The sequence below is a fragment of the Cynara cardunculus genome (genome assembly GCF_001531365.2).
Source record: "Cynara cardunculus var. scolymus isolate 2C chromosome LG 2, CcrdV1, whole genome shotgun sequence".
Taxonomy (NCBI): Eukaryota; Viridiplantae; Streptophyta; class Magnoliopsida; order Asterales; family Asteraceae; genus Cynara; species Cynara cardunculus.
Genome location: NC_037529.1, coordinates 62,724,414 through 62,751,027, shown reverse-complemented (window position 1 = coordinate 62,751,027; position 26,614 = coordinate 62,724,414). Strand labels below are relative to the sequence as shown.

At 33.3% G+C, this 26,614-nt stretch overlaps 3 protein-coding genes across 12 annotated transcripts; 1 reads left to right on the top strand and 2 right to left on the bottom strand.

The window, feature by feature from the left end:
- Window positions 1-1,938: 1,938 nt before the first annotated feature.
- On the top strand, window positions 1,939-7,437 carry LOC112505810 (dual-specificity RNA methyltransferase RlmN). 2 transcript variants are annotated; one of them, XM_025109815.1, is made up of 9 exons: window positions 1,939-2,132; window positions 2,224-2,386; window positions 2,928-3,038; window positions 3,229-3,363; window positions 3,470-3,574; window positions 3,988-4,157; window positions 4,257-4,356; window positions 5,561-5,759; window positions 7,356-7,437. In XM_025109815.1, the coding sequence occupies exons 1-9, from the start codon at window positions 2,041-2,043 to the stop codon at window positions 7,397-7,399; spliced, it is 1,119 nt and encodes a 372-aa protein (XP_024965583.1). In that variant the 5' UTR covers window positions 1,939-2,040; the 3' UTR covers window positions 7,400-7,437. The 2 variants fall into 2 exon arrangements, with proteins under 2 accessions (XP_024965583.1, XP_024965584.1); XM_025109816.1 differs by lacking the exon at window positions 7,356-7,437 and having other exon boundaries at window positions 1,940-2,132; window positions 5,561-5,909.
- Window positions 6,136-9,169, bottom strand: LOC112505808 (anti-sigma-I factor RsgI6-like). Its single transcript, XM_025109814.1, has 5 exons — window positions 8,708-9,169; window positions 8,555-8,613; window positions 8,247-8,342; window positions 6,903-7,715; window positions 6,136-6,546 (listed from the first exon to the last, which is right to left on the bottom strand). The coding sequence occupies exons 1-5, from the start codon at window positions 8,754-8,756 to the stop codon at window positions 6,196-6,198; spliced, it is 1,368 nt and encodes a 455-aa protein (XP_024965582.1). The 5' UTR covers window positions 8,757-9,169; the 3' UTR covers window positions 6,136-6,195.
- A 3,041-nt stretch (window positions 9,170-12,210) lies between these two features.
- LOC112507989 (DNA polymerase kappa) lies at window positions 12,211-20,320 on the bottom strand. 9 transcript variants are annotated; one of them, XM_025112760.1, is made up of 14 exons: window positions 20,199-20,320; window positions 19,470-19,642; window positions 18,646-18,819; window positions 18,409-18,532; window positions 18,220-18,320; window positions 17,917-18,003; window positions 17,075-17,173; window positions 16,824-16,944; window positions 16,116-16,244; window positions 15,498-15,589; window positions 15,304-15,415; window positions 14,208-14,494; window positions 12,867-13,189; window positions 12,211-12,472 (listed from the first exon to the last, which is right to left on the bottom strand). In XM_025112760.1, exons 1-14 carry the CDS (start codon window positions 20,281-20,283, stop codon window positions 12,349-12,351), a joined length of 2,031 nt encoding a protein of 676 aa, XP_024968528.1. In that variant the 5' UTR covers window positions 20,284-20,320; the 3' UTR covers window positions 12,211-12,348. The 9 variants fall into 9 exon arrangements, with proteins under 9 accessions (XP_024968528.1, XP_024968529.1, XP_024968530.1 ...); XM_025112761.1 differs by having other exon boundaries at window positions 17,075-17,170; XM_025112762.1 differs by having other exon boundaries at window positions 19,470-19,658; window positions 20,199-20,295.
- Between the last annotated feature and the right edge of the window lie 6,294 nt (window positions 20,321-26,614).

Genomic DNA, 26,614 nt, shown 5'->3' with positions numbered 1-26,614 from the left:
TGCAACAACCTCCACCACTCGTCACATCTGCCAACTCATAACGACCTTCTAATTTAATTCACAATCTGATCATTTTAACAATTTTGTTGTGTCTTGTCTAATTTGCTAAATACAATACAAACAGCTTGTTCAGTCATGTAAAGTTTGGTTATGTCATATCCAATCCCATCCTATCATCAGGGCCGGTCATAAGATTTTTGATAACCTGTGCGAAAATAATAAAAAATGTCCCTAAGCCTATTTTTTTTAAGCCAATGAAACAACGAAACATGCGATTTTTTAAAGAGTTTAGAACTTATTCAAGCTAAATGTTTCATTCCCCATGTTGATTTTTATTAATTATAATAAAAAAAATCTAATGGGGACATAAAAAACCAAAATCCCGAATACAAAATATAGAATGATAAAAAGATAAATCATGGATTAAGATCATGTTTCCTTCTTTTCTGGTTTTCCTTTTTCCAAATTGAAATTAGCAAAATAAAAACTTTATTTCAATATATGGGACTTAAAAGACAAATGAAATTATAATTAATTTTTAACTAAAATAGTAATTACATCCAAATTACTGTCATAGTAAGTAAAAAAGTAAAGCTTAAAAGATACAGGTCTAACGACTAAAGGCTAATGACCTATCTGTTAGCAGCTTAATAAGCTTAATGGAACTAACAGCTTATTCGCTTAACTATGCATGACTGTTTCGTAGTGGCTTAATGATATAGAAAATGACTTATCCAGTAAGCTTCTTGGGGAAGTTTTATATAGAAAACCAAGTTTTTTTTTTTTTTCCAAACATGTCCCTTCCAACTAAAAAAACGCTTTTTATATATGCGAAAAAACTCTCATAGATTTTTTTTTCTAACTTATACAAACAAATTAATTCATACAGACAACTTTATCCATATAGAACTTAATAAAAAACCAATCAAACGGCCCCTAAATCTAATGCGGTAATGCCAAACCTCAAAGTAAACAAAAGTCAAAAGAACAATAATAAATTGTAAAATTCATAATCTATGTTACTGTGCATTGCAAAGAATAAGTGCCAAATAATTAAGACAATATCACAATATGTTGTTAATGTTGTGCAGTATGCTTCAACTATGTTGATATAGTGATGTGCTCATGTGCATTGAAAATTTTAATTCTCGAATATTTCAATATGCAAGAGGAAGACTCGTTATCAAAATGACAAAAGCCCCTTAGCCTTAGCCTAGTAGGTCAGTAACCCACATGATCGCATGATCCAACTTTATAATAATCAGTTATAAATTTAGAATTTTTTTGTAAAAAAGATTTAAAGATTCATAAATCATAATATGACTCACACAACAACTTAATAAGTTCAATCAAAAATAGAAATCAGTCATTCGAGATTTTCATCTTTGATTTCTCGAATATAATTTCATGACCATTAATCGGCCGGAAAAGAGAAATCCATGTCTTGAAATCAAAATAGTCGAACTTTGAAGAACAATAGAAATTAGATTGAGTTGTTGGAATGATGACATCAACTGGTTCATGATATGCATTTAGTATTCATCTACTAGGCCTTGTGCCTGTTTTTATAATTAAAGCTCAATTGTCCAATTCCCAAATTATTAAACTCAAAACTAGTAATAGATGACAACTTGATGTTCCTTTAGGCTTTGATGCCCTGTACAGCCGCACAGGCTACACGAAGCCAGGGCCGGCCCTACCTATCATGTTCATATACCAAACGACAAATGCTACCAAAAGGTACCACTCGACTACATACTTTTTAAATGAAACGATTTTAATTGGTTTTAGTTCGATTAAGTTACAAGGGCTTGCATGAAGAAAAAGGGCAAATGTAACAAGAAGTAACTACGGTGGTCTTAATTGAAATAAAACCAAAGAAAGTGGTGTCCCAATTGCAAAACATATAAGTTTAGTGTCTAATAGCAAAACTTTAGGGGACGATTCGGGAGAAGATCAGACACCGGTGGGGAAAGAAATTGCGACGAACCCTAAATTTGAACCAGGTTTGAATTGATCATCATTATACAGTGGTTTGACATGGCGTTTCGATCTGTGTTCGATGCTTCCTTCATTAAAGCTGAATTTGAGAAAGCTGGAATCAATACTCACTGTATCCCTTCAATTTGGAAGTAGAGTCTCTCCGTCCCTCTGTGTGTGTGCTAATATTGAGTTTTTTTTTTGGATTAATGTATTGGATAAGTTACTAAATTACTCTTGTAGGTATGTGATACAGAACCCTAATTGTGACTGGCCAGAGATTCCTTCATTACCTTTAGCAGCTTACTCATTGCTTTCTTCCAAGTTTAAACCCTGCACTTCCATCGTTGACTCCGTTCTCGATTCCACTGATCAAGTTACCAACAAGCTCCTCATTAAGTTGCAGGTATTTTCGCTCATTCTTCATTTGTGTATTTTACCTTGAATACATATATCCATAATTTTCGTTTTGCGGTTACACATAATATTGCAATAACATATTTGTGCTTCTAGTTCGGCCATCATTGTCTATTTCATGCAATACTATCTCGTCACTGAAGAAGTTAGTCCCTTATTCCACCACAAATGCGATACTTTAGTTTTTGACGTTAACCATAGTAGTTTTCAAATGCAAAGTCGGTATAGGTTTGGTTGCAAATTAACGACAAGATTAAACTATATGCAGTACTTTTATGAGTTATGAGTTCAAATTAGTTGGGAAGTTTCCTTCCGGACTAGGATTTCATATCAATTTAGTTGGTCATGTAGGAGAATATGATTTGCCTCGTAATAGGAAAAACTTCCACAAATGCTGATATAAATGGTATAAAATTGTACTCTTTCCATGAAATAGCCTTCCTGGTGTGGTAGTTTGTTGAGGCACTTGTGTTACTCCAGTGAATGTGTAAGGTTTCATGCCATTTTGTTTTCCTTCTTGCTTTTTTCAGAATGGAGCATTTGTTGAAGCTGTGATCATGAGATATGATAGCAGTTTAGGGAAATATGGAGGCAAGCCTCGTCCTGGTGGTCCAAGATCAACCTTATGCATATCCTCCCAGGTAGATCTTTACTCCTATGCATCCTTCATAATGCTGTTCTCTGTTGGTTTGAGTTCTGCTGTTTGTAGATCCAAGCAACAATCAGTTCTCTACCACCTCTTTCTTCAACAAGACATTCTTCAGTATATCCATCTGTTATAAATTTGATTTCTTCAACACAAATCATGTATTCTCTTTAGCCTGGATATAGGTTGGTTGCAAAATGGGCTGCAAATTCTGTGCAACTGGAACCATGGGCTTCAAGAGTAACCTCTCGACAGGAGAGATTGTAGAACAGTTGGTGCATGCTTCACGCTTATCTCCCATACGTAATGTTGTTTTCATGGTAAATAATCTGCAAAGTTGTTTTACTTGAAATTTATGTAGCTACAAGTCTACAACTGATAAAGTTTGGAGATTGCATTATCCTGATATTATCATTTTGTGGCCAGGGAATGGGAGAGCCATTGAACAACTACACTGCATTAGTAGAAGCTATCCGAGTAATGACAGCATATCCATTTCAGCTTTCACCCAAGAAAATAACCGTGTCAACGGTATGCTCCACCTAGCATCCTCTATATAATCTTTTAATGACATATCTTGATTAAATTTATATTATTCTCGTAGTCCTGCTACCATGCATTAAGTTTTAGTCCCTAAAAGTGCCACTTATGTAGAAAGGGATGCATCCAACATCTTTGAGGATCAAACTGAGCTCATATCTATTTTATTTCATAACGACAACAGTGAACTTTCTACTGGTCTGTTGCCTGTGACTAGTAAAAAGGCTGTATTACTGTTTATTGATTTTTGGCTGATTTATTAAATCAGCATCAGGTGTCAGCCAAGCCTAGTGCTTTAGATTTGATACTGTGGTCAACGAGATCAAAGTTTGATCAAGGCTGTTGGCAAAACATGCATCATAATACATATATTGAAGAGTTAGTTTGTGTCCAATTTCTTGTAGGTTGGCATAATTCATGCAATAAACAAGCTCCATGGTGACTTACCAAATTTGAACCTAGCAGTGTCTCTTCATGCACCAGTTCAAGATATCCGATGTCAGATAATGCCTGCAGCACGAGCTTTTCCTTTAGAAAAACTTATGGCTTCTCTGGCAGAATATCAAAAGAAAAGGTGTGGTGATGCTTTAAACCTGCTGGAATGTTACATGGTAGTTTTCGCTTTTTTCTTAAATAAAAAAATTACTAAAACTCATCTGCTATTACTTTTCAGTCAGCAAAAAATTTTCATCGAGTACATAATGCTTGATGGGGTGAATGATGAGGAGCAGCAAGCCCACCAGCTTGGCAGATTGCTTGAGACATTTGAAGTGGTGAGCTCCTTGCATTGAACTCGGCATCATTTACATTATACATGCTTCAACAATTTTACAAGCATTCAAATTTGTTCTTCAGTTATTATGCTTATTCTTATTCTTGGCCAATAGGGGTGGAATTAGAGATGCTGAAGTTGGCCCATGGGCATAATTGTGTAGGTTTGTGGTGGGTAAAGGGCTATGATAATGGATCAAAATTTTGATATGCATAATTAATAAGTTTGGTTGGAGTGTGAATGGGATGAGTGAAACTGTGAAACTCATGTGCCACCTATTAGACACGCTTACACGCATGCACATAAAGTGCACCTTCACACAATTTCTGCTTGCCAGTATATCTTCATTGACAGATACTTGTAGAGGACAAATCAACTTCTCTTGTCATTTTTATAGTTCTGAAATTATTACTATTTGCTACAAGTTGCTCCCCCAAAACCCAAATTGACCAAGAGTAGAAAATAAATATTTACACTGCCTTTCTGCTACAATTAACTAAAGAAGAAAACAATAATACTACTCCATATTATGACGAAAAGAGGTGTCACAAAATTTCCACACACACACAAACACATATATATTTCAATGTTTAAAGCTAAATCAAGCTTCTTACAAAGCGAAACAAACCCCATCAATTTAGAAGGGAAAGAGATAGCTGCTTGTTGCGTGAAGATTATGATGAAACAAGGTGATGGTAGTTTAATACCATAACCAGCCCTTGGGCAACCCACTGGAACGTATAAGGGAGGAAAGTTGATATTGGTGCCACCAAAACAACCGATTTGAGATACACTTTTGTCTAGCAACCCATTCAAACACATATGTTAAGAAGGTTGATATGGGTGAAACCATAACAATCCCTTTGAGATATTTTGGTCTAGTATGGATAATAAACGGGTGTAATTGGTGGGTTGATGGGGCCATGTGCGGATTTTGCTAGCTAGATACCAATATGGCGTTTGATATGGCAACTCATTGACAACTTCTAAGAACTGTAGAAAAGTAAGTTATTGCTGTTTTTTTATATAACCTAGTCTCGAACATTCTAGCCTTTGGTGATACGATCTTAAAGTTATATAAATTTTTTTGTGATATCTTCAATGCTACTATCTGTATTTATGGTTTCATTCTCCTTTTCTCAACATAAAAATAATTCCTCTTTCCCAATTATGATGTAAAAGCACACATTTCTTTTTGTTTGCAGGTGGTAAATCTGATACCATTTAATCCGATTGGCGAACTAAGTCAATTTAGAACCAGCAGAGACCAGAAAGTTACTAGGTTCCAGACAATACTTAGGAGTACCTATAATATACGAACTACTGTCAGAAAGCAAATGGGCCAGGATATCAGTGGCGCTTGTGGACAGCTTGTGATTGATTTGCCCGGCAAGAAATCTGCAGGTGTGGCTTCATTAACTGACATTGAAGATCTTCATCTTTAACCAGAATTCTAGGTCGATATTTATTCAGAATAGATGCTGACACTGGTTCTATGTATTCATGTACGATCTGAACAAGCTGATCATTTTTATTGATTACCAGTTTTACTCCAAAGTTTTTGCCTTGCCTTTCTGGCTAGTCTCATACAAGTTTCAACACATTTATGAAACTGGTATGATAAACATAGTAGCTAGTAGCTAGTAGCTTGCTCATTTTACCCTTCTCATTTACTATTAATTGAAATAAAAGTAATTAATATTTACCTATTTGTGAGATAAGCTCAGTCAAAGTATATGTTAGTTCTTCCTTTATCAATCATAATGCTCCAACTTGAAAATCAAATCAAAACTAATTTTCATTATTGAAGGAAGTTACAGGTAGATAATCATCACACGACTTAGCCGAGGATTTGAAGATGAATATTTTTGTTTGGGATGCTAACTTTGTCGATCTTAAAACTCACACAAGTAGAAGCATTTGTCACGGGGTCCACCACAGTTATTTCATAGCGACCATTAAATACTGAAACTTCAGAGCTTCCATTACTATCTGCTACAAGCTCAATGTCCCCAGTTCTCCATTCTTCCATTAGCCTGTCGATTAGATCCCCAACCGGTGTATTCTCCAATTTCTCATTGGTCATGCACATCACATCACAGCCATCTATAGATGCACCGGTCCATATTATAATTGCCTTAACTGCGGCATGAGAAAAAGATTCCCGTAGTATCTCCTCCAAGTAAATGACCTGTAGGCACTTCAGATTTTTAGCTTATTTGGTAGAAACCAACATCTTGTTATCTTAGGCTATGTTTGGCAACTAACTGTTGGCTAATAAACTAGTCATGTTTGGTAAAAACTAGCTAATAAGCTAGATGACAATGTAAAATGACATGTTTAAAAATTAATTGGAAAAAAGTTAAAAAAATCCCCTGGAGCTTATTGAAACACTAATCGACATAGCTTTTAAAAAGCTAACTTATGGCTAATTGAACGATTTTTTTTTCAAGAAACTTAAAATATAAGCTAGCTTATGGTTGCCAAACATGGCCGGTTGGAGAAATAGCAGACTATGATCTTCTATAGTTCATGAGAGTGTGATACCTGTAGTTCAGTTGAATTTTGAAGCGTTGGATCCATTTTAACATCCAACTCAGTTAGCCATATGGGTAGACCTGCTTGACTTAGTAACGACAGTGAACTTCTGACATAATGAAGGTCTATGGGCTCTGCACCATAATGAGATTCCAGCCCTATTCCCATTTTTATGCCACCATTTCCTGGATACAACTGAATCTCCTTGAGCTTTCTCAAGTATTTGTTGGGCGGTGCATCCTTGTCGTTCACATGTTCAGTGGTATTAAACTCATTCATGTACAAGGTTGTGTCTGGATCAATGTTATAGACTCGGTTATAGAACGTTGCTGATGCATTCTTATCGAGTCTCTTCTCAAAGAAGTGGTGGTGCAGATTCTCATTCATAACATCCCAACCAACCAGCCTTCCTTTGTATCTTTTGACTACGGAATCAACTCTTTTATTTGCTGCTTCTAACAGTTTTTCAGGTGAAAGGGCTTTCACCCACTTCTGCTGGTACTTGATGTCATCCCACAAGATGGTGTGACCTCTAACAATTATGCCATTTTCATCAGCAAACTTCAACATGGCATCTGGATCGGTATAGTTTTCCTGGCCCTGAATCTTCTCGGTGTAGTACCATTTCAGCTCATTGTGGAAATCAGCAGCTGTGAATTTTGAGGCAAACCAGTTCTTGTAAGCTTCATTATTCAGGATTCTATGGGTCATACCACAACCCCAGTGGAAATCTGAGGTAAGCTGCTTTATATAAAGTCTAGCGCCTTTAACTGCTGTTTTGTTTGCATAAGTTATCTTGAAAATCAACTCTGTTTTACGTCCCTAAAAAGAGAATTTTCATTAAAACATATCATGCAATAAGCTATATATATATATATATATATATATATATATATAGGGTCAAGTTAAGGGGAAAACCGCAAAAAAAATGAAAAACTGAGGAACACCCTGGTAACCGTTGATTTGGACGGCATGCACATGTGCATAAAAGTGATTTGTAAGCAATTTGTCTGGTATGCGTATGTGCATAACACGCACATGTGCATATAAACCAAGAAACAACTTTAGTTACTTGTATACAAATGTGCATATCGTGGAGGTGAATGGTTACCAGAATAAAATGTCCCATGTTGAAAAAGCCACAGAGTTTTAGAAGTGTATGATAGTTGTACTTCTTAATTAACTAAATGACAGTTTCATCCTTCATAAGGGTGAATCGGAAAGTAGACACTTTTGAAGGTCAGACACTTATTTTGGGACAAACTAAAACAGAAATGTGGACTATATTGGATGGAGGGAGTAAACAACTGCATAGATTTAAATAGTTCAAACTCCATAGCTCCTTCAAATCACCTCATTTATTTTTTTCTGTTGGTAAGATCTCCATTCTTGTTTGGTGAATGGACTGAATAAGATGTTTTCATCCCAGTCTTTAACTGTATTCTTCCCCTGCATTGGTGGTTCAATGACAAATCTGATTAAGAACAAATAAACAACAGCAGATGCAACAAAACATAAATCTAATACTAATTTCAACAACACTTGGGTTAGAAATTTGATTTAGTTGCAAGTACCCAAAAGAGCTCTAGCTGCTTCTAAAATCTTGAACCAATGGTAAGATGACATAAAGAATAGAAGCACTCCAAGAAACTTGAACTTGCCTTAGCTGTTGCATACTGGCCAAAACTATCCTCATTCTCCTGGGCTCGAGCTATATCCCCTGGATCGAAAATCACAAAGATACATTAAAGCTGCACCATAAACCAACAATCACACACACAGAGAAACACCACCCAGAAACACACAGTGTTAACCTAGGTTGAACAAAATGCATGGAAGAAGAAAGATGGTGAGAATCTTCATGAAGTTGGTGAAAGTTTTAGGTCTAAGATCCAAAAGCAATGGGGGTCACCATCTTATCTTAAGAACCACATGTAAATAGGATCTTTTTTTATACATTGAATGATTTTAGCTTTCTGGGTGTCTCTTTTGAGCCATTTGTTGTTGTCTGTCCTTTGTTTTGGACCCCAAATCAATGTGAATGCAGAATATAAATAATGGTCATCCATACGCTGTTGTCAGTATTAGGAATAGTGCCAGGATATATATTCTATTTACCAACAAGAAACATATGTTATTTTATTGATTCCGTAAATGCATGTGATCAAATGCAAACTATAAATTAATTCGAACACAATTCACGGCGAGAGTTCATGTTGACTTTTTGTATGATTGAACGGTGCTTTTTATGTTCTTCTAAGGCTGATCATATGGTTTTGCAGGCCTTATCACGGATCGCGGACATTGGTTTGGGTGAGGCTAGTGAGCACAAATAGAGTTGGCACACCACTTTTTAGGGACCGCCTGGTTATAGACATCGGTTGTAGGTCCATACTGCCCACCTCTAATGAGTTTGAGTTAACCCATCCATCTGGACCTGGTAAATGATAAATTGTTGTTTGTTTTGTATATGCTGAATGATAAAATTTAACTTTAAAGTTACGGGTATAACATTTGTTTGTTAACTTTCATATCTATCGATCAAAGATGTAAAAACACTGTGTTATGATATTGGGCATATATCAAAATAGAGTTATGACTTGGGGGCTGTTTATCTAATTGCTTTCCCGGTAAGCGCTTACTGATAGGAGTCAAACACTATGATTTATTTTGATGCGCAAGATTTTAGTACATCAAAACATATCGAATGCAACAATTTGCTAGGTAAGCGCTTACATGGGTAAGAGTCGTCATCCTCACTTACCGGGTAAGACTCTCCATCATTCTCATTGCTCTTACCCCGGTAAGATTCTTGGTCCTTCTCATGTTCATCCGATAAGGAAATTTATCCGGTAAGCAGTTACCAAAGTAACTGTTTAGTAAGCAACCCTTAGTGAATAAGTTCTCTATATTATTTGGCCGGTTGAAAACCGTAAGCAGATAGTCCTTTAGAAAAAGTAAATAAATAAGATGCATTCGTGATAATACCGCATTAGCTATTACATCGGTTTTCTCCTTTTTGTATATTTAATCAAAATATTTGAAGCATATAACTTTTATAAACGATAAATACTCACACACTTCATCTTTGGTGAAATTTGAATCCTTGATTCTTTAAGAGGTTAGACTTTACTGGTAACCTGTTAATCACCCTTTAAATTCTTTTTTAGTTATGAACCGGTCTATGATAAATGGGTTCCATACTTGGGGGTGTTTGGGATTTGCTTATTTGAAATAATTTGTGTTTTTCTATAAAAATACTTACCAACTTATTTCAAGTCATAAGAGTTTAATTTTTTTTAAAACTCCTTATCACCGGTTTGGAACCGGTATAAGTTATTTATCTAAACACTCAAGAATGCTTATTATCGGTACCATACCGGAATAAGTTATTTTTATAAGCAATTCCAAACAACCCCTTAATCTGCAAACATCATGACCAATTATTCCTCTCCATTTTTAGGAAATTCTCTAATTAATAATTGATTTACTTCAATCATTGCTTTTCTCATGACAAATTGTAAGTTATTTATAAAGTGTTAAAGTTGTTTTATAACATAATAACAAAAGTATCTGATGACTGATTTTTAAAATAATTTAGAAATATTCAGTAAATACAGAAAATAGATAATTAATCGTAAAAGCTAGAATTTAAAAAAAAATAGTTTTCAAGTAGCAACTATAATAAATAAAAATATACATCATACAACAACAAATTTATTTAAAATACATTACTAATTAATACAAAAGTCGTCAAACACAAATTAACTTATTTTATTTTTTTAAAATGTAAAAAAGAAAAGATAAAAACATGTAAGTTTTTCAACCAAATCCATCGATCGGTCTGATCCACGATTCACCCTTGCACAAATTAGACACCGGTAAGTGAAACCATCCTTATTCTTACATTTTGACTTTCTTTAGATTACCATTAAAATAGTTATTTATGAGAAAATAATCGATAAAATAAAAAGGTTTTAAAAACAGGGACGGATCTAGAGGGGTGGTTGAGGTGGCACGTGCCACCATATTGTTCCTCCGTGGTAAGGTGAAAAAATTAGGTTCGTGATAGGTGCAACCCTTTTGTTTTAGAAGGTACAACCGTTTTATATGGTGCCACCGTATCCAAAAATTCTTGGGTCGTACATATTTAAAAAGACTAGAAGGGTACTCGTGCAATGCATCGAAACACATCTCGATTTCAATGTTTCATTTTATTCTTTATTTATGTCGATATAATACAGTTTTATATGGTTTTGAGAAATCGATAATTCTTTTATTTTTGAATAAGATATATATTTGAAAATATTATTAAAATTTTTAAAAAATATATCAATATTAATATCAAATTAACTATTTAAAAGTTTTAATTATTTGTAATTTCTTTAATTCAAATTTTTTATTATAATTTAATTTAACGTAACAAAGTAATTTAATTTAGGTTTAACAATATAATTTTTTTATAAAGATAATCATTAAGTATTTTATTAAAACTCAATGATTATCCTAATTATATTTAAGATTTTTTATATTTGAAATAAGATGTTTATCTTGTATTTGATTATGTTTATCTGTAGTTAGTTACATTTATCTACAGTTAGTTACACGAATTCAAAGATAGAGCTTTAATAAGTTATACTTACGCAAAATTTACTTGTAATCTTGAATTTTAAGTAATATGTATTAACAGTAATTCGTGCATAAAAAATGATTTTTAAAAGTTTTTGTCAAATACTTTATAATATAGTATAGATGAACATCAATTTCATCTTGAAGTCCCCAGTTGATGGATTTCACTTGTGGTTGGATGTTGGACCCAAATTCCGCCAATAACCTCACAATCGACCAAATCCAAATTGAGAAACTTAAATTTTATATCTTTATAATCATTCAATTAATCTTTTTTATTTTTATATTTTTATTATATTAATATATTAAATAAAATATAATAAAAAAAAAACTAATATTTAACAAATTACATCCTTCGCTGATATCCTTTAAATAAACTAAATATAGATTTTTTTTTAAATTGATCATATCATCACATATACTAAATATATTACTTTTTTATAAATGATTTTTACACTTTATATCCTTACAACTATTCAATTAATCTCTTTTATTAAATTATTTTTGCCAACGGTGAGGTTATTTGGCGGAATTTGGCACATCCCGACGGCTATTTCTTTAACTGAATTCGCCAATTGAAGAAATTTGCCGCATCTTCGTGTCACTTGGTTCAAATTCAGATACAAGATGTAATAATCTTTTTAATTAATTGCTATTTGGTCTACTTACAAATTACACAAACATGTGTCAATTTCCTCAATAATGAGATGATATCTTTTATGTGCTTTGGAACAACAATAACAAGTATTAATCAAATAAACACTCCTGATGTCTGATTCATTCATATTTTGTTACAATTTGTATGCATAACCAGTACTATTACATGCTACGAATTCTGACTTGTTTTTGTAAAGAAAGCATCAATAGGAATGTGCTTATCATTTGAAGGAGAATGTTTCTGCTTCTTCTTGCCTTTGCTTTGCCCAACAATACTCTCTTTCTGCCTCATCCTGACACAACAAATAATTATTACTCCCTTCCTTACACTTTATGGCACCATTTAGGGTTTTAATTTGACAGATATTTTAATAATTTACTAATCTTGACTCATCTCCCAATTTTTGTTCCACCTCTTTTGGTGGAACAAAAAGGACACTCGTCATGTCATGTTCTGTCCAGGCCTAATTGTCGAACCAAACATTTGTGACTTCCACAAGAAGTACAAAGAATGGCAGAACCTTTTTTTTTTTTGAGAAAGAGGACAGCACCTCTGGCAAGTTTATGAATGGCAGAATTTTGATGATAAGGAAATTTAAAAAACAGCCCCTTTGACCAAAAACATGAAAGAGTTGGAAAGAATGCAACATGTTGAACACAATTAAATGATGAATTAGTCATGCATACCGATGCTTCAGTGGGAACTTCTTATAACTGTCCCCTGATTCTTCCTCCTCTTGCAGTTTCTCAGCAAGATGAAAATCAGAATGTTCTTGCCTTTCATCCACAAAACTGGGAGGCAATTCTACGCCACATAACAAACACTTGTAATTGTCCAACCATATAAATGGTTCTTCATGATTTGATGATGAAGGCTCCGTTTCGTTATCTGAAAAACCAATCCTCCTCGAGTGATCTTGGTTTTTGCCCTCCAAAGAATGTGTCTCTGTCACATGTGGATCGAATGCAGAAGATTTCGTCCAGTTTTCAACCAGTGTGTTCTCATTAATCTGTGACAGAAAGAAAAAAGAAACAAGTATATAGAGCTGATTTTTTAACTTACGGTTCAAATGGTTAAACTAATCACCTCAAATCAGAATGAAAGTACTACAAAATCCTACCACTTCTAATAGTTTCCTTGGGAATAGTTACTGATAGTCCACACACATGTATGAATGATAAACACAAGATGTAATGTTTTTAGCCAGAACTGAACTTTCTATTTATGCCACCCCCTCCAAACACGAAAATACTCCACTGAAAGGAGAGTAACTAATCAGTAATTATTGTACAAATATTCAATGGCAGTCGCTCAAATCCTGTTGATGATTTTAGTGCCATTAGGCCATTTGGTAACTGGATTTACAAGAGAATGAAGGGGTTCTTAGTTAAGCTACAATATGGGTTAGCAAGTGCAGGGTGCACACTTGTATAAGCTAACTTGGACTGGGATCACTATTGATCAGTCAGTAATTACACACTGATGATGCTGATGGATAATAACTGCTCGATAACCTCTTATAACTCCCTGATAACCGCTGGTAACCCTGGTAAGTGCCTACCTTTAAAGAATTTTCATTCTCGTTTTACATACGTAAAACTAATAACTTCTGTGTTTGGCTGTCATTTTATTGCCTTAAAGCAGAGTGTGATTTTGGATCATCCTCGAGTAAGTTTTGTTATACCCAAGGCAAGTAATAGGGTTGAAATATTACTTAAAGAAAAGATCCATTCACGATCCAAGATCAATGCAAGTTTTTCTTTTAATTTCTCACGTAACCCCGATCACAAAATTTTCTAACAAATCCTACATGAAATAATTTTGCCATATGAAAAGTATGTTCTCCAACATACACATTGGGGGTTTACCGATGAATATTTGAAGTGTGGCTTCCTACCATCTTTTTCACTATTCAAAATCTTAACATGTAACAGTACCAAAGCAATAAATGGGTTTTTTATTCTAAGTTTGCATGTTTTCTGACAACAGTAAGCCAATGCATCATGCAGTCACTTCATTATCAATACCTGGTCTTTGTACCCATTGCCTTCAAGTTCATTATGCTCTGCTGCTTTCTCATTATTATCGCTTGAAGAGCAAATGTTCTGATCAAGCTCTGATAAATGGTCACAAGATGGATTAGTATATGCATCGCAATGTGCTTCTCCATAGCTGTCTTTAACATCTGAGTGCTCTTCATCCGCAATTTCCCTGTTACCATCTCCCGGTATGATAAAGTTGGAAAGTGTTCTTTGCATAGGATCAGATAGAGTACCACCACCCTTATCTTCATTGAAATGAGACATGCGTAGTCCTGCAAAAAGGCACCATCATTCTATGTTTAAAGTTGTGACGAGTTTCAAATGTAAAATGCATCCAAAGAAATAGAGAACATAAGGACATCAGAATTGCTATAGTTTTCCGGCAAAGGGAATTTCCTATGTTGATGGCATTTCTATCCCGTATAATAGCAATGCGCTTGTTATTTGATTGTAAAACATGCCGACAGCACAACTAAATCCTAGTATCATTTCTAGCATATTATAAAATAATGTCTGGTCCTATTAGACATTATTAACATGATTGTATCAATATATATATACATATATATAACATATATGTGCATTATAACCACAGCACCTACTAATAAACAGTAAAACTATTTTGCAACGCTGGAGGTAACAATTGGAATATTTAAACCCGACTAATAGAGTTAATTTACCATAAGAGCAATCAAGACAAGACTTGGATGGAAGAAAGGATCACTGGGGCATCCATAAGACATAAGATGAATAGGACAAACTGCTCATTATCACCAAATTACACTGTTTAATAAAAGGTGGATTACGGGGAACCACACACCCTGCTGGTTACCAGACCTATTTATTCTCATGCATACACATGACGCAATCATTTTCTTCTGCTGGAATCACATGGGATTTTTCTTTTTCTTTTATTCTTTTTGCTGTGAAAAGAATGCAACTATTATTGATTTTCAACCAAAGTTGATCGGAACACCTACATGCCAATTGATGATTACTGCTATGATTCGACTTTATATTCTGACAAATATGATATAAATTTTATCAAATAAACATATAAGGGCACGACTTGTCTCCTTACCAATCAGTCTAAGTGATACAGGAAGTTCAGGCTTGAGAAGCTTTGAAGCATGTTTGAGTATATCTTTACTTGACCATATATAACTCTGCAAAGTCACAGCTCGAGTTCTGACCTGAAACTTGCAAACTCGTAAATTTGGGAAAAATATTTGATTAAACCATTTCCCTCTACACTAAGAAAGCATGAAACTGTACCTCGAACGATGCAGTCTTCAGTTTCAGTGTCAGTGTCCGCCCACATAGACCTCCTTTCTCCATGTCAGCAGAAAGCATCTCTGCAAGTTCAACTGAAAATAGAATTAAACAAGTATAAGTTTCTGTAACATATAAAGTAATTGCATATAAACCAAAGGACTTGGTCTAGTGGTATCCAAGCCTTTGGCCTTCTACGAGGCCAGGAGTGCAATCCTCACCAAAAGTGAGGAGAGAGTGTAAGTTTATTTGTTAATTTGCTGTATATAAATATTATATACTTCAAAAAAAGTAATTACATATGAGAGTTCTGCGTTACCATAAAGTAACGTCATTTATTGTAATGAGCTAGAGTCAAAGGTGGATAAAGATCAGATTTCTCAAATATAGACAATACATAAAAGACCTCAATACCAACGTCTTACAACATGAATGAAGAAACAATTTCTTGCATGTCTTTTGTTTTGCCAACTTCTTTTCTTCTATTACTTATATTACTCAGAGACAGGATACAAATGAAAAGATCTTTCATAATTAGTCAGGCAAACTGAAAAAGTTCCATAATGTAGTATAATCTAATACAATGTGCATCATACAGAATGGGGAACTCTCATATCTCACCTAATTTCTGATAGAAGAATGCCTCATCCTTAGTGGCAGAAAATGTTCTCTCATTGCTCATACTTTTCCGTGATCTAACTTGAGGTGCATCTGTTCCTCCAAGGCCTAGACCCACAGATATAAAAAAGTCTACATCATGCAAAAAGTAGAGTTAGTATCATGTCTAACAAAAACAAAAAAAATTCAAAATGCAAAATTCATATCTAAGCTACTGACAAGTATTTAAAAAAAAGCCACATAGTCAAATTTTCTTTCACAAAACAAGAATGAAAGACTTGCTACAGACTTGCCAACAAAAGACCTAAATGATGCAGTATGCCTGTCCTAGCATCATGAATAATGATTCACAGAAAACAATTGACATGAAAGGTGAAAGGAGATATATTTGTGTTCTGCACTTCATATGCAATTGAGAGAAGACAGGAAAAGGATATAAAACCTCTGGTGATCCTACAATGACTAACAGCATAACCAATCTCAGCAGCAATCAAATGATAATTCTTAGTTGTAAAGATCAAGGGAACTAAATTAGTATCATTCCACATCAATAGGACAGAGTGGATGAATTTATGTCATACAAACAAGTCCCTTTTTGGTTGCGTAAATTCCTTATCATTTATAATAACTGATTACTTTTCCATGGTCATCCTTCTTAGCCCAACCCAAACTAGTGAGATACAGGCTATTGACACAGATCAACCTACACACCTGCTGATGAAGGAGAGAATAGTGCACAAAGGAAAGAGCCTTTTTGCAGCAAATCTTCACATGTCTTAATCTCAAATACATCTTTTAAGATATGCTCTGTGACTTTGCCAATACCTCCAATCTGTAAAAGAAAGAATCAAATGTGTTTGTATGTAAGACCAAGCCATATTCAGAAGGTAGCAACTATATTTAGAGTAAACGACAGACAAGCTATTCTATTAACAATAACTCTCTGGGTTATCATGTAGTACCTTCCGTATAGGAAGTGAGGATATAAATGTCATGATAGCAGCCCGATCATTAGGTAAAACGAACTGACCATTTGGCTTATTTATATCTGAACATACCTGCTTAAAATTTGGAAGGAAACAGAAAGAAGTATTACAACAATATCCAAGAGAGTATTTGCTACCATCAGCCCCCATCTACAAAATATACATAAATATTCACCAAAATATCTGATTTATTAATTAAGGAATAATTCTAAGTCACCATAATTTAAAACCTAAAATAGACTTTCTTCGAGTGAAAGCTATAGTGTGATCATCATTACATATATTTATAATATTTATTCTGGCATTTGAATTTTATTATCACCTATCCTTGTGTTGCTACCTAAACACCTGAGCATACCATTTACAACCAGCTTTCCTACCAAACTGCTTACTCATTGGGACCCGATAAGGGTAAGTACTTGATACCACCAAAATGAGTCATTAATGTAGTCTTCTCCGCTATCAAGACTATCACCTTGTACTAACAATCCGAGCATAGCAAAGAACTTCCCTACTCCTTTCACTAAAAGTTCTTTTATTATAGTATGATCTAATGACTTTTATCTAGAGTTAAGCTGGCAGTAACAAGGTTTCTACACTAAACACGCTAGAAAAGTAATGAGTACCTGAAATGACAAAAAAGTATGATTTTCAAACTTGAGGGTTATGCATTGGAAGTAGCAAATATGCAAAAATGGTAAATTGAAGCAAGTGTAGGCTAAAGCCATTGTGAACGAGAATGTCCTTTTAACACCAGTAAAAGACACACAACTCGGTTATCAATAAGCATCATTCCTTCAGCTCACAACCTACCACACCTTTGCAAGTAAGCGGTTAGGAGAAACTCCAGCACTACATGTCAAGCCAGTAGCTTTATAGACATTTAGTCTAAGTTCTTCAGCGACCTTCAGAAATACAAACAAACAATGAAAAAGGACTTAGCATTACATTTTCGACATATATGTGTATAAATGAACCAACCAAATTCTGCAGGTAAGGAGATTAGGAGAAGGAGGATGTGCAAAGAAAGGAGAATCAATGCTCCAACTTGGACTTATATTGATGCTAAATGCTGTTGTCAAAGTAATTCATGAAGTAAGGTTCTTCTAAATTGAACTTACTTCTTCACCGGTCATACTCCTTTCCTTGCAAACTTTTGTAATATCCAGGTATGCCTCATCAAGACTAGCAGCCGTGAAATTTGGATCATATTCCTGGTAGACTGGCTCAAAAGGAACATTATAACACAGTTCATAGAAAAACTATTTACGGTGAACCTACGGAATTCCCAAGAAAGTAAAGCAGCTGACCTTTTCTAGTTAAATCACTATAGTATGTATATTTCTTAAAATCAGTGGGCACAAACACCAACTCTGGACATAATTTACATGCGATGAACCCAGGCATTGCAGCACGAACCCCAAATTTTCGTGCCTACAAGGTGGAAATTATGCCCTCAAGAGATGTGACATAGAACAACAGAGGTGACTCTGTATGGGAAGGATTGCCAAGGTGAAGCAACAGAAAAGGAGTGCAGAATTTTAAACCTCATAATTCGCAGTAGAGATCATAGACATGCTGCCAACAGCCATTGGCCTGCCTTTTAATGAGGGATTGCTCAAGGTCTCAACAGCTGCATAGAAGGCATCCATGTCTACATGCAACCAAATCCTTGATAGATCACGTGTAGCTTCTAATTCCACAATTCTTTTATCAGCAACCTACATTGACGCAAGAATGAAGAAAGCAAGAGTCCATCTTCAGCACAAGCAGTGGACTGACATCTCTTGTAATGCTGATACAGTGAGACTCTACATGAACATGTATCCATTTCAAAGAACATCAAAGCCATTATAAGCACGACTCAGATGAACTTATAACAAAGAGCCTTACTGTGGAGCAACAGTGCAACAGTAAATACACTAGCAAGATCTTTGTGCTTATTAGTGCAGATGGTTGGCATGATGGTCATAATATGGTTATTATTATATGGCATCAACACGAACACGACAGCTGATTTGGATTTAGTACATGAGAAGCCAACTTTAATTGTAAACATGAGAAACAAGGGTCTAGCTAAAACCATAATTCACATGACCAGCATATGAGAAAACATCAATCATAAAGTCATAATCATGGAATAGCTACAAAGGTTCATTAATTCATAGAAAAATGTCATACAAAGTGGGGAGATGCAGGGAGGGAAGAAAGTAAGCTCAAAGACCCAAATAAAGTTTACTTGGTAAGTATAATTGAATGTTGTTTGAATTATAAAAGTTTAACCTGTAGAAGAAATAAAAAAAATTTACTCAATGCAATTTCTCAAACATAAGAGGAGCATACAACATAATAAAGATTTTCTTGCAGTTACCCTCTGGTAATGAGATATATCAGTAGCTTTTAGCTTTGCACACTGAGCACGCATGTTCTCGATCTTCTGTTTCATATAAGCCTCTTTTCTTTCCTCATTCTCAAAATACTTTGATCCTTTGCTCATCTCATACACTACTCTTTGCACTTTTTCCTTGTCAACCCCATCCATACCTACAAATGTCATAACCTCCGCCCAGTGGATATAATTAAGTAGTTTACATTTTGATTTTAAAGTGGCAAATAAAATAACTTTTAACTTCAAATTTATGATTTTGACATGGTTATGGAGTAATACTGAACACTTCATTAAACCCTTGGAAATCGTTGGAGCTAAGAAGCTCATTAAAAAAAATCTATTTCAAGCTTAAATTTGAAAAGTAAAGATATCAAAGTCAAGAAAACAATCTTAAGAGTGCGAAGTTACTTTCTACATATAAAGTTCACATAAAGATATTGATTACACTTCATTTATAAAAATTTCGTTAACCTAAGGTTCCTTGCCATAATCTTGCTTAAACTGTGCGTACGTAGAACGTTTACAATAATATTTTACATACAAAAAAACACAGTTCAAATTTCATAAAGTTCATGGAGCCTGCAATAATTGAGATTAATTATGACATCCGGTTCAAATCTGTTTGTGAAAACGGGTGATTTAAGCGTGAAATGCATATAGAAATGATCGCAAATTGAAAGACACGTTTATTAAAAAAAAAAAGTGGAATACCTGCTTTGGCATTCGTATAAACAGTGTGGTAAGACTGCCATGGCCGCAGAGATGACGATGATGATGTTTCTTCGCTCTTCGCCATGGACTCTTTCAATTCAATTTCGCTAAAATTGAAGAAAGTCGCAGGACAGAGTAAGGGGGAAAAGGAGAAACCGCGAAACTTGTCGACGAAGGACTGGGCTCTCTATATATGGATTCTTTTTCTCAGGGTTGGGCCTAAAATTGAAGTCATCAGCTATTTTTTAAATAAACAAAAGCGTTGTTGGTCTGGAGTCTGGACATGTCTTTATATAAACATAAATGTACAAAATAGCAGTTTGTTTTCATAATTTTTTTTATTATAGGATTGTACTTCTAGTTTTTCATGGTCCCCCCGGATCGCCCGGATCCCACGAGTGAATCGAAAGTTGTATTATAATAATGTATTTTTAAACTATTTTTTATTTGAACATTGTATTTTGAAAATTTTACCCATTATAGCATCGGATAATCTTTTGATTTAAATTTACTCATTATACCAGGTTTCCCATATCACCTCATTGTTCATGTAGGTTGTCAACATGTACTGTAGTGATATGACTTTCTTATTACAACATTATACTTTTAAAATTATTTTTATTATAGCATCTACTAGTTTTTATTAAACAATGTACTTTTAATTTTAATATTTAGATATTTTACATGTTATTTAATAAATATATTAAGTGAATTAAAAAAATCTAGATTATTCATTAATATACTAATATTAATAAAACTAGTAGAAGACAACTTATCTCGCTAATATTTTTTTAAAAAATATATGTTTTTTGAAAAAAAAAAAAAAGAATTGTTTCTTTTTTACCAAAAAATATTATCTTTTAAATAATACATTATATTTGTTTAAAAACTCTTACTTGACGTATAAATATATTAAATTAATTAGATTTTTTTAAATTATTTATTAATATAACAATATTAAAAAATTGTAGAACACGATTCATTTCGTTAATATTTTAGAGAAAACTTTAAAAGATATGTATKTTTTTGAACAACATAAAATAAGAAGTGTTACTTTTTTTACAAACAAAATATATCTCAAAAATAATTTAGCATATTTATTTAAGAAATATTTTACTCTAAAATATTTAATTTACATGCAACTTCATAAGAAAAAGTCAAAAAAAATTAAATGTTTTTTAAATCATAGCAATGAAAAATGAAAATTATTAATAATAATTTGAAATAGGTTTTTATTTAATTTAATTAAGTCATCAACATGATGTGTCATCCACATTACCTCATTAAAGTCATACAAGCAAAAAAGAGTCAAGAGGTTAACCGGTTAAAAGGTAATAGGTTATCTATTGCTATAATGAGTAAAAATTTTAAAGTGCGATGTCATAATAAAAAATAATTTAAAAGTACATTGTTGTAATAAATAAAAATAAAAGTAGAATGTTATAATAAAAATTTTTATAAAAGTATGTTGCTATTTCATGCATTTAACTCTTTATATAATCAAGCATTCTCTTAAATGTTAATGATTATCCTAATTATATTTTAGATTTTTTATATTTAAAATGAGATTTTTATTCTATATTTGATTATATTTATCTATAGATGGTTACACAAATTCAAAATAAAGTTTTAATAAATTGTACTTATGCACAATTTACTTATAATTTTAAATTTTAAGTAATATGTACCAATAATTATACTTTATGCATTAAAAATGGTTTTTTAAGAGTTCTTTATCAAACGCTTTATAATATAGTATATATAAACTATTGAATTTTGAGAAAATATTTACTTATATTCTTTTAATCCAATAAAAGTTACTTGTAACCGGTTAAAAAAGTTTTAAAGAAAAAAACACTTAGATCAGTATTATTGTTTCCAAATTCTACGGTGTTCAACCTCCTGTCACAAAGTGACATCACTTTCCCCCAACCATTTCTTGTCGCCGCCTATCATTGTCCTTTCTCCATACCGTCCATCATCGCCATTGGCCCCTGCCACCGATCTCCCTCTTTTATGTCTGTTTTTTTATCTTTCTTTTATAACAATTTAATGAAGCACTTGTAGACATATAAAAAAAGATGGAGAACAAAAAAACAATCAAAAAGAGGGAGGTCGATGGCAAGTGCTTACGTTGGCGATGACAGTGGTAGCGAGCTGACGGCGATGAGACAATGAGGGGTTTAAATGACGTAGGATTTGAAATGGTAAAATTGATTTAAGTTTTTTTTTAACTTTAAAACATATCTAGCCAGGTTTCTGTTATCTTTTTTGGGTTAAACTGATGTAAGTAACTAATTTTCAGAAGATCGATGGTTTATTTACTAAAAAAATATGGATTTAATCATTCAAATTGGGAAAGTTCAGTGGTTTTTCATCAAAAAAATAGTTTAGAGACTTGATCATTCAGAATGAGAAAGTTCTTCGGGTTTTCTGAACTTTTCCCAAAATTAAAATAGACACCGCATGTTGTTTTTTTTAACCATAGATATCCAGGTTAGCTTGCATGCATCGAAACTAATCTTACGGGCATGGAGAACAGTCAGGAAAATCCCTAATGACCTTACAAGACTCAAACTGAAGACCTCTAAGGAGGATCCCCAAAGGCATAAACTTTATTGATGGTTACACTGGTCCCACAAGATTTAGATTTTATTAACTGACTGGAAATATAAGATTTTGACCAAGAAAAAATCCATCAAAAATAGTTGTTTATCGATGTTGTGAATTAATTAAGCATTAAATGAGCAACCAATAATAATCATTTCTTTCGCTTTTAAATCTGTCAAATGAAAATTAAAAATGTAATATATTATCGTATGACTTTTTCATTGTTAAATAGTGTTGATTTGGTAAGTTTGTATTTAGTTGCTCATCAAGAGGCTGTTTATCAAATTTTTTATTAAGTCATGTATGGATAAATTTGTTTATTCAAATAAATTTGTCTGTCTGGATAAATGAGTGTTGTTGTTTATTTTTTTATCTGAACCAACAGTCTGAATAACATAAATGACCGATTTACCCCCCAATATTAATTATTTGAACATCAAAACAAAAAATCATAAAGAGGCCGACGATGGGGTGTTTCATATGGGAAGGAGGCGGTGCTTTAAATAAGGGGTAGATGGGTCATTTTTGTGGCTGAATGAGGACAATACACCATTTCTATCTATGCGATTAAGTCATGTTCTGTGCGAATAAGCCGTAAGTAAACAACTCAAATGAGTTGTGCGAATAAGCCAGATAGACCAATAAGTCTAATTAAGCCGCAAGTAAACAACCCCCAAATGAAAGGTCCGGTAAGAAACTCTTACCAAATAAGACGACTGGTAAGCAATATAAGTAAAGGCCCCTTAATTTGAGTAAATTGCAAAAACTGTTCTTTTCGTTTGTTGAAAGTTATGGTCTCGTTCCTCGATTTCATTTAATACATGTCTATTCTTATTTTTTTTCTTTTTGTTTTGGTTCTCGTCTCAACCTCTACAGGTCATCATCTTCCCGTCCACATGAGGGGATTTTAGACTTTTAGAAGGCGTTTACCAAACGCTTACCAACAAAAGTCACCATCCTCACTTGTCTTTTCATGTAATATACTCACTTATCAAGATGGATATTAACTAATCTTTATCAATTACTTTTTATACATATAATATTATATTATATTTTTTTTTTGACTAACAAATATTTATTTTGACTAAAATATTAAGGTGTTGTCTGTTTTTTTTAAATGTTTCGAAATATGAAAGTCTTATTTCACTTCATATTGATCAGAAGAGTTACTGAAATTTGAAAACAATATCAATTATAATTATATTGTTTGTATTACAAATTGATAAATGTATGAATGCTTATAATTGTCTATTTTAAGAGGCCGTTGGTAGATGTTGAATGATTGTCGATTAAAACATTACGTTATATATATATATATATATATATATATATAGAGAGAGAGAGAGAGAGAGAGAGATGACAAATCAAGTACAAACCATGCAAATGTTACAAACTGAACGAACCAATTAAGACATTACCTTATATATTTATGAAAAATGTTTATTTATTATGATTTTAATATTTATGGAAGATGATTATAGTTCATTAATTATGGTCAACACTTTGCAGTATGAAACAATCGATATATTTATGAAACCAAATATTCGTTAGACGAAATGGACGGTTGAGATTTGTTTGTATAGTTGTAACATTTACATGGTTTGTATTTGATTTGTTCTCTAAATAATTTAGTGAGATATAATTTACAGAAAGTAATAATTAGTAAGAGTATATCACGTTGCAAATATGAATTACAAACGCAACATTAATTGTATTGTCAAACAACATGATGAGCGTTTATATCTACAAACAACATGATTAAGCATGGGATCTATCAAGTCTAGATTAGGTTTTCGTATTGAGAAAGGTGAGTGTTTGTCGGGATCAACGAGCTTGGCATATGTGTGAAGTGGGAGGGGTAGGTGTAACACCCCTAAAATTTGAAAATAGCAATAAATTTAAACCGTGGTGAAAACCAATCATAATACACAAATAAGAGTATTTACCCGAAAGGGTATCAATGTTTACAAGAAAGCACAACTATAAATGGCACTCCAAGCCCGGTCACTGACCCTTGGGCTTATCCTTACCATGCCCTTCTACACATATCAGTAAGAAAAAGTGTTAGGCTAACGCCTAGTGAGTTCAATCAATTTATAACAAAATATAGAAGCCACAGTTTCAAGGATGAGATATTTATAAAGATGCGCCTCCCTTAAATGGGAGTATGCTATAATTGAAGAACCGTAGCCCAATACAAGACAGTTTCAAGGGAGACCTGATTCCATCAAGTGGCGGAACACTAAGTAAGCCACTTCAAGATGTTGACGAGTAATTTACTTTAAGGCTTACCAACTGTGAGATTTACTTTGGGGCTAAGATAAGAACCTGAAAACTCCTTACTTAGCTGATCACAAAGATTACAAGATGAAAACTCCAAAACCCCTCGGTTCTCTAAAATTAAAGGTTTTAAAGCGAGAACATTAAAATTCCTCCCTTGTCCTGAACCAATAACATCAAGAAGAGAACATCAAAACTCAGCCTTTGAAATGTGTACGAACAATGCATATGGATCCAATGCTATAAGACACCAAAGGTAAAATATGCATACTTGAGTAAATACCAAGGGTGTCAATTTTGCACCATGACAAACCAACCAATTCTTATACCAACTGTATTAATTTAATTGATACCCATTCAGTTGGTACCAACCTAATTGGTTGGTAGTATCATTCCAACTATCTAAACTTGGTTGGTACGTGATATTAGAAGTTGTGTACCACGGTAATATCGTATTGTAACGACTTATGTTTTTAATTATTTGTTGATTAAAGTTTATTATAATACAACATATTTTGATTTTAAATGTTCTTATTTTAGTTTTGCTAAATTATGATATTGAAGGATAAATACAACTTGATTGAATTCATTTGTCCAACTCTAACAACCTTAATAACTCGTCTACACCTCTACGATCCGTCGTCGCTTCTCAACGGTTATATTATATGAAAATTATTTGGATGTTTGTATATGTAGTGACAAGTGGTACAATACATATCAACATGTTATCTGCATACTTGATGGTTGAAGATGTTAATATAAGTAAATTCATAACTTCAACATTTAGTTTGTACAAAACCATACCAACATGTACCAATAGAAAAAAGTTGGCACCAATTTAGGTCGTACCAAGTATAGTTGGTTGGTACATGATATAAAATTTTGCGTACCAACGATAATTGGTTGGTACACGATATTTGGAAGAAAAAAAAATGATATTGTACCATGTTCGCCCTAATAAATACTATGATTTTGACATGTATAAAGCTTTAAAATGAAAAATAAACTCACATTGGTGGATTTGTAGATAAATCCTAAGAAATTAGGTGAAAGTAAGGGGCCGTTTACCTAAATGCTTATCCGGTAAGCGCTTACGTTAAGAGTTAACACTATAATTTATTTTATCGGATAAGATTGTAGTACATCAAAATGGTATCGTATACAACAATTCACTCGGTAAACCCTTACCCGAGTAAGAGTTGTCATTCTCACTTACCGAGTAAGAACTCTCCATTTTTATCATTGTTTTTACCGGGTAAGATTTTTGACTCTTGCCATGTTCATCGATAAGAAAAATTAGCCGATAAACACTTACCGGATAAACGTTTTGTACGTTGTACTCGTTGATTAGGAAAAAAAAACCTCAAATCCATCACAAACATCTTTAGTTTTGAAAAATAATAGATGCTTGATAAAGAGACTTATTAAGTAAATTAAAGATTTATGAAAAATAGAAGCTTCCATTTTGGATTTTTTTTTTTGATTTTTGAAGATATATAATTTATTTCCTTCAATTATGTCATCAA

Excerpts from the sequence above, each read along its gene's own strand:
- LOC112505810 (XM_025109815.1), top strand. The coding sequence starts at position 2,041 with ATGGCGTTTCGATCTGTGTTCGATGCTTCCTTCATTAAAGCTGAATTT. Across the intron at positions 2,133-2,223 it reads TGTATCCCTTCAATTTGGAA|GTATGTGATACAGAACCCTA; the intron begins GTAGAGTCTCTC and ends TTACTCTTGTAG. Across the intron at positions 5,760-7,355 it reads GCCCGGCAAGAAATCTGCAG|TTTTTCAGGTGAAAGGGCTT; the intron begins GTGTGGCTTCAT and ends TGCTTCTAACAG.
- LOC112505808 (XM_025109814.1), bottom strand. The coding sequence starts at position 8,756 with ATGAAGATTCTCACCATCTTTCTTCTTCCATGCATTTTGTTCAACCTA. Across the intron at positions 7,716-8,246 it reads AACAGAAAAAAATAAATGAG|GGACGTAAAACAGAGTTGAT; the intron begins GTGATTTGAAGG and ends TTCTCTTTTTAG. Across the intron at positions 6,547-6,902 it reads AAAATTCAACTGAACTACAG|GTCATTTACTTGGAGGAGAT; the intron begins GTATCACACTCT and ends AAGTGCCTACAG.
- LOC112507989 (XM_025112757.1), bottom strand. The coding sequence starts at position 19,814 with ATGAGCTTCTTAGCTCCAACGATTTCCAAGGGTTTAATGAAGTGTTCA. Across the intron at positions 15,590-16,115 it reads ATTCTTCTATCAGAAATTAG|TTGAACTTGCAGAGATGCTT; the intron begins GTGAGATATGAG and ends TTCTATTTTCAG. Across the intron at positions 12,473-12,866 it reads AAGTTCCCACTGAAGCATCG|GATGAGGCAGAAAGAGAGTA; the intron begins GTATGCATGACT and ends TTGTTGTGTCAG.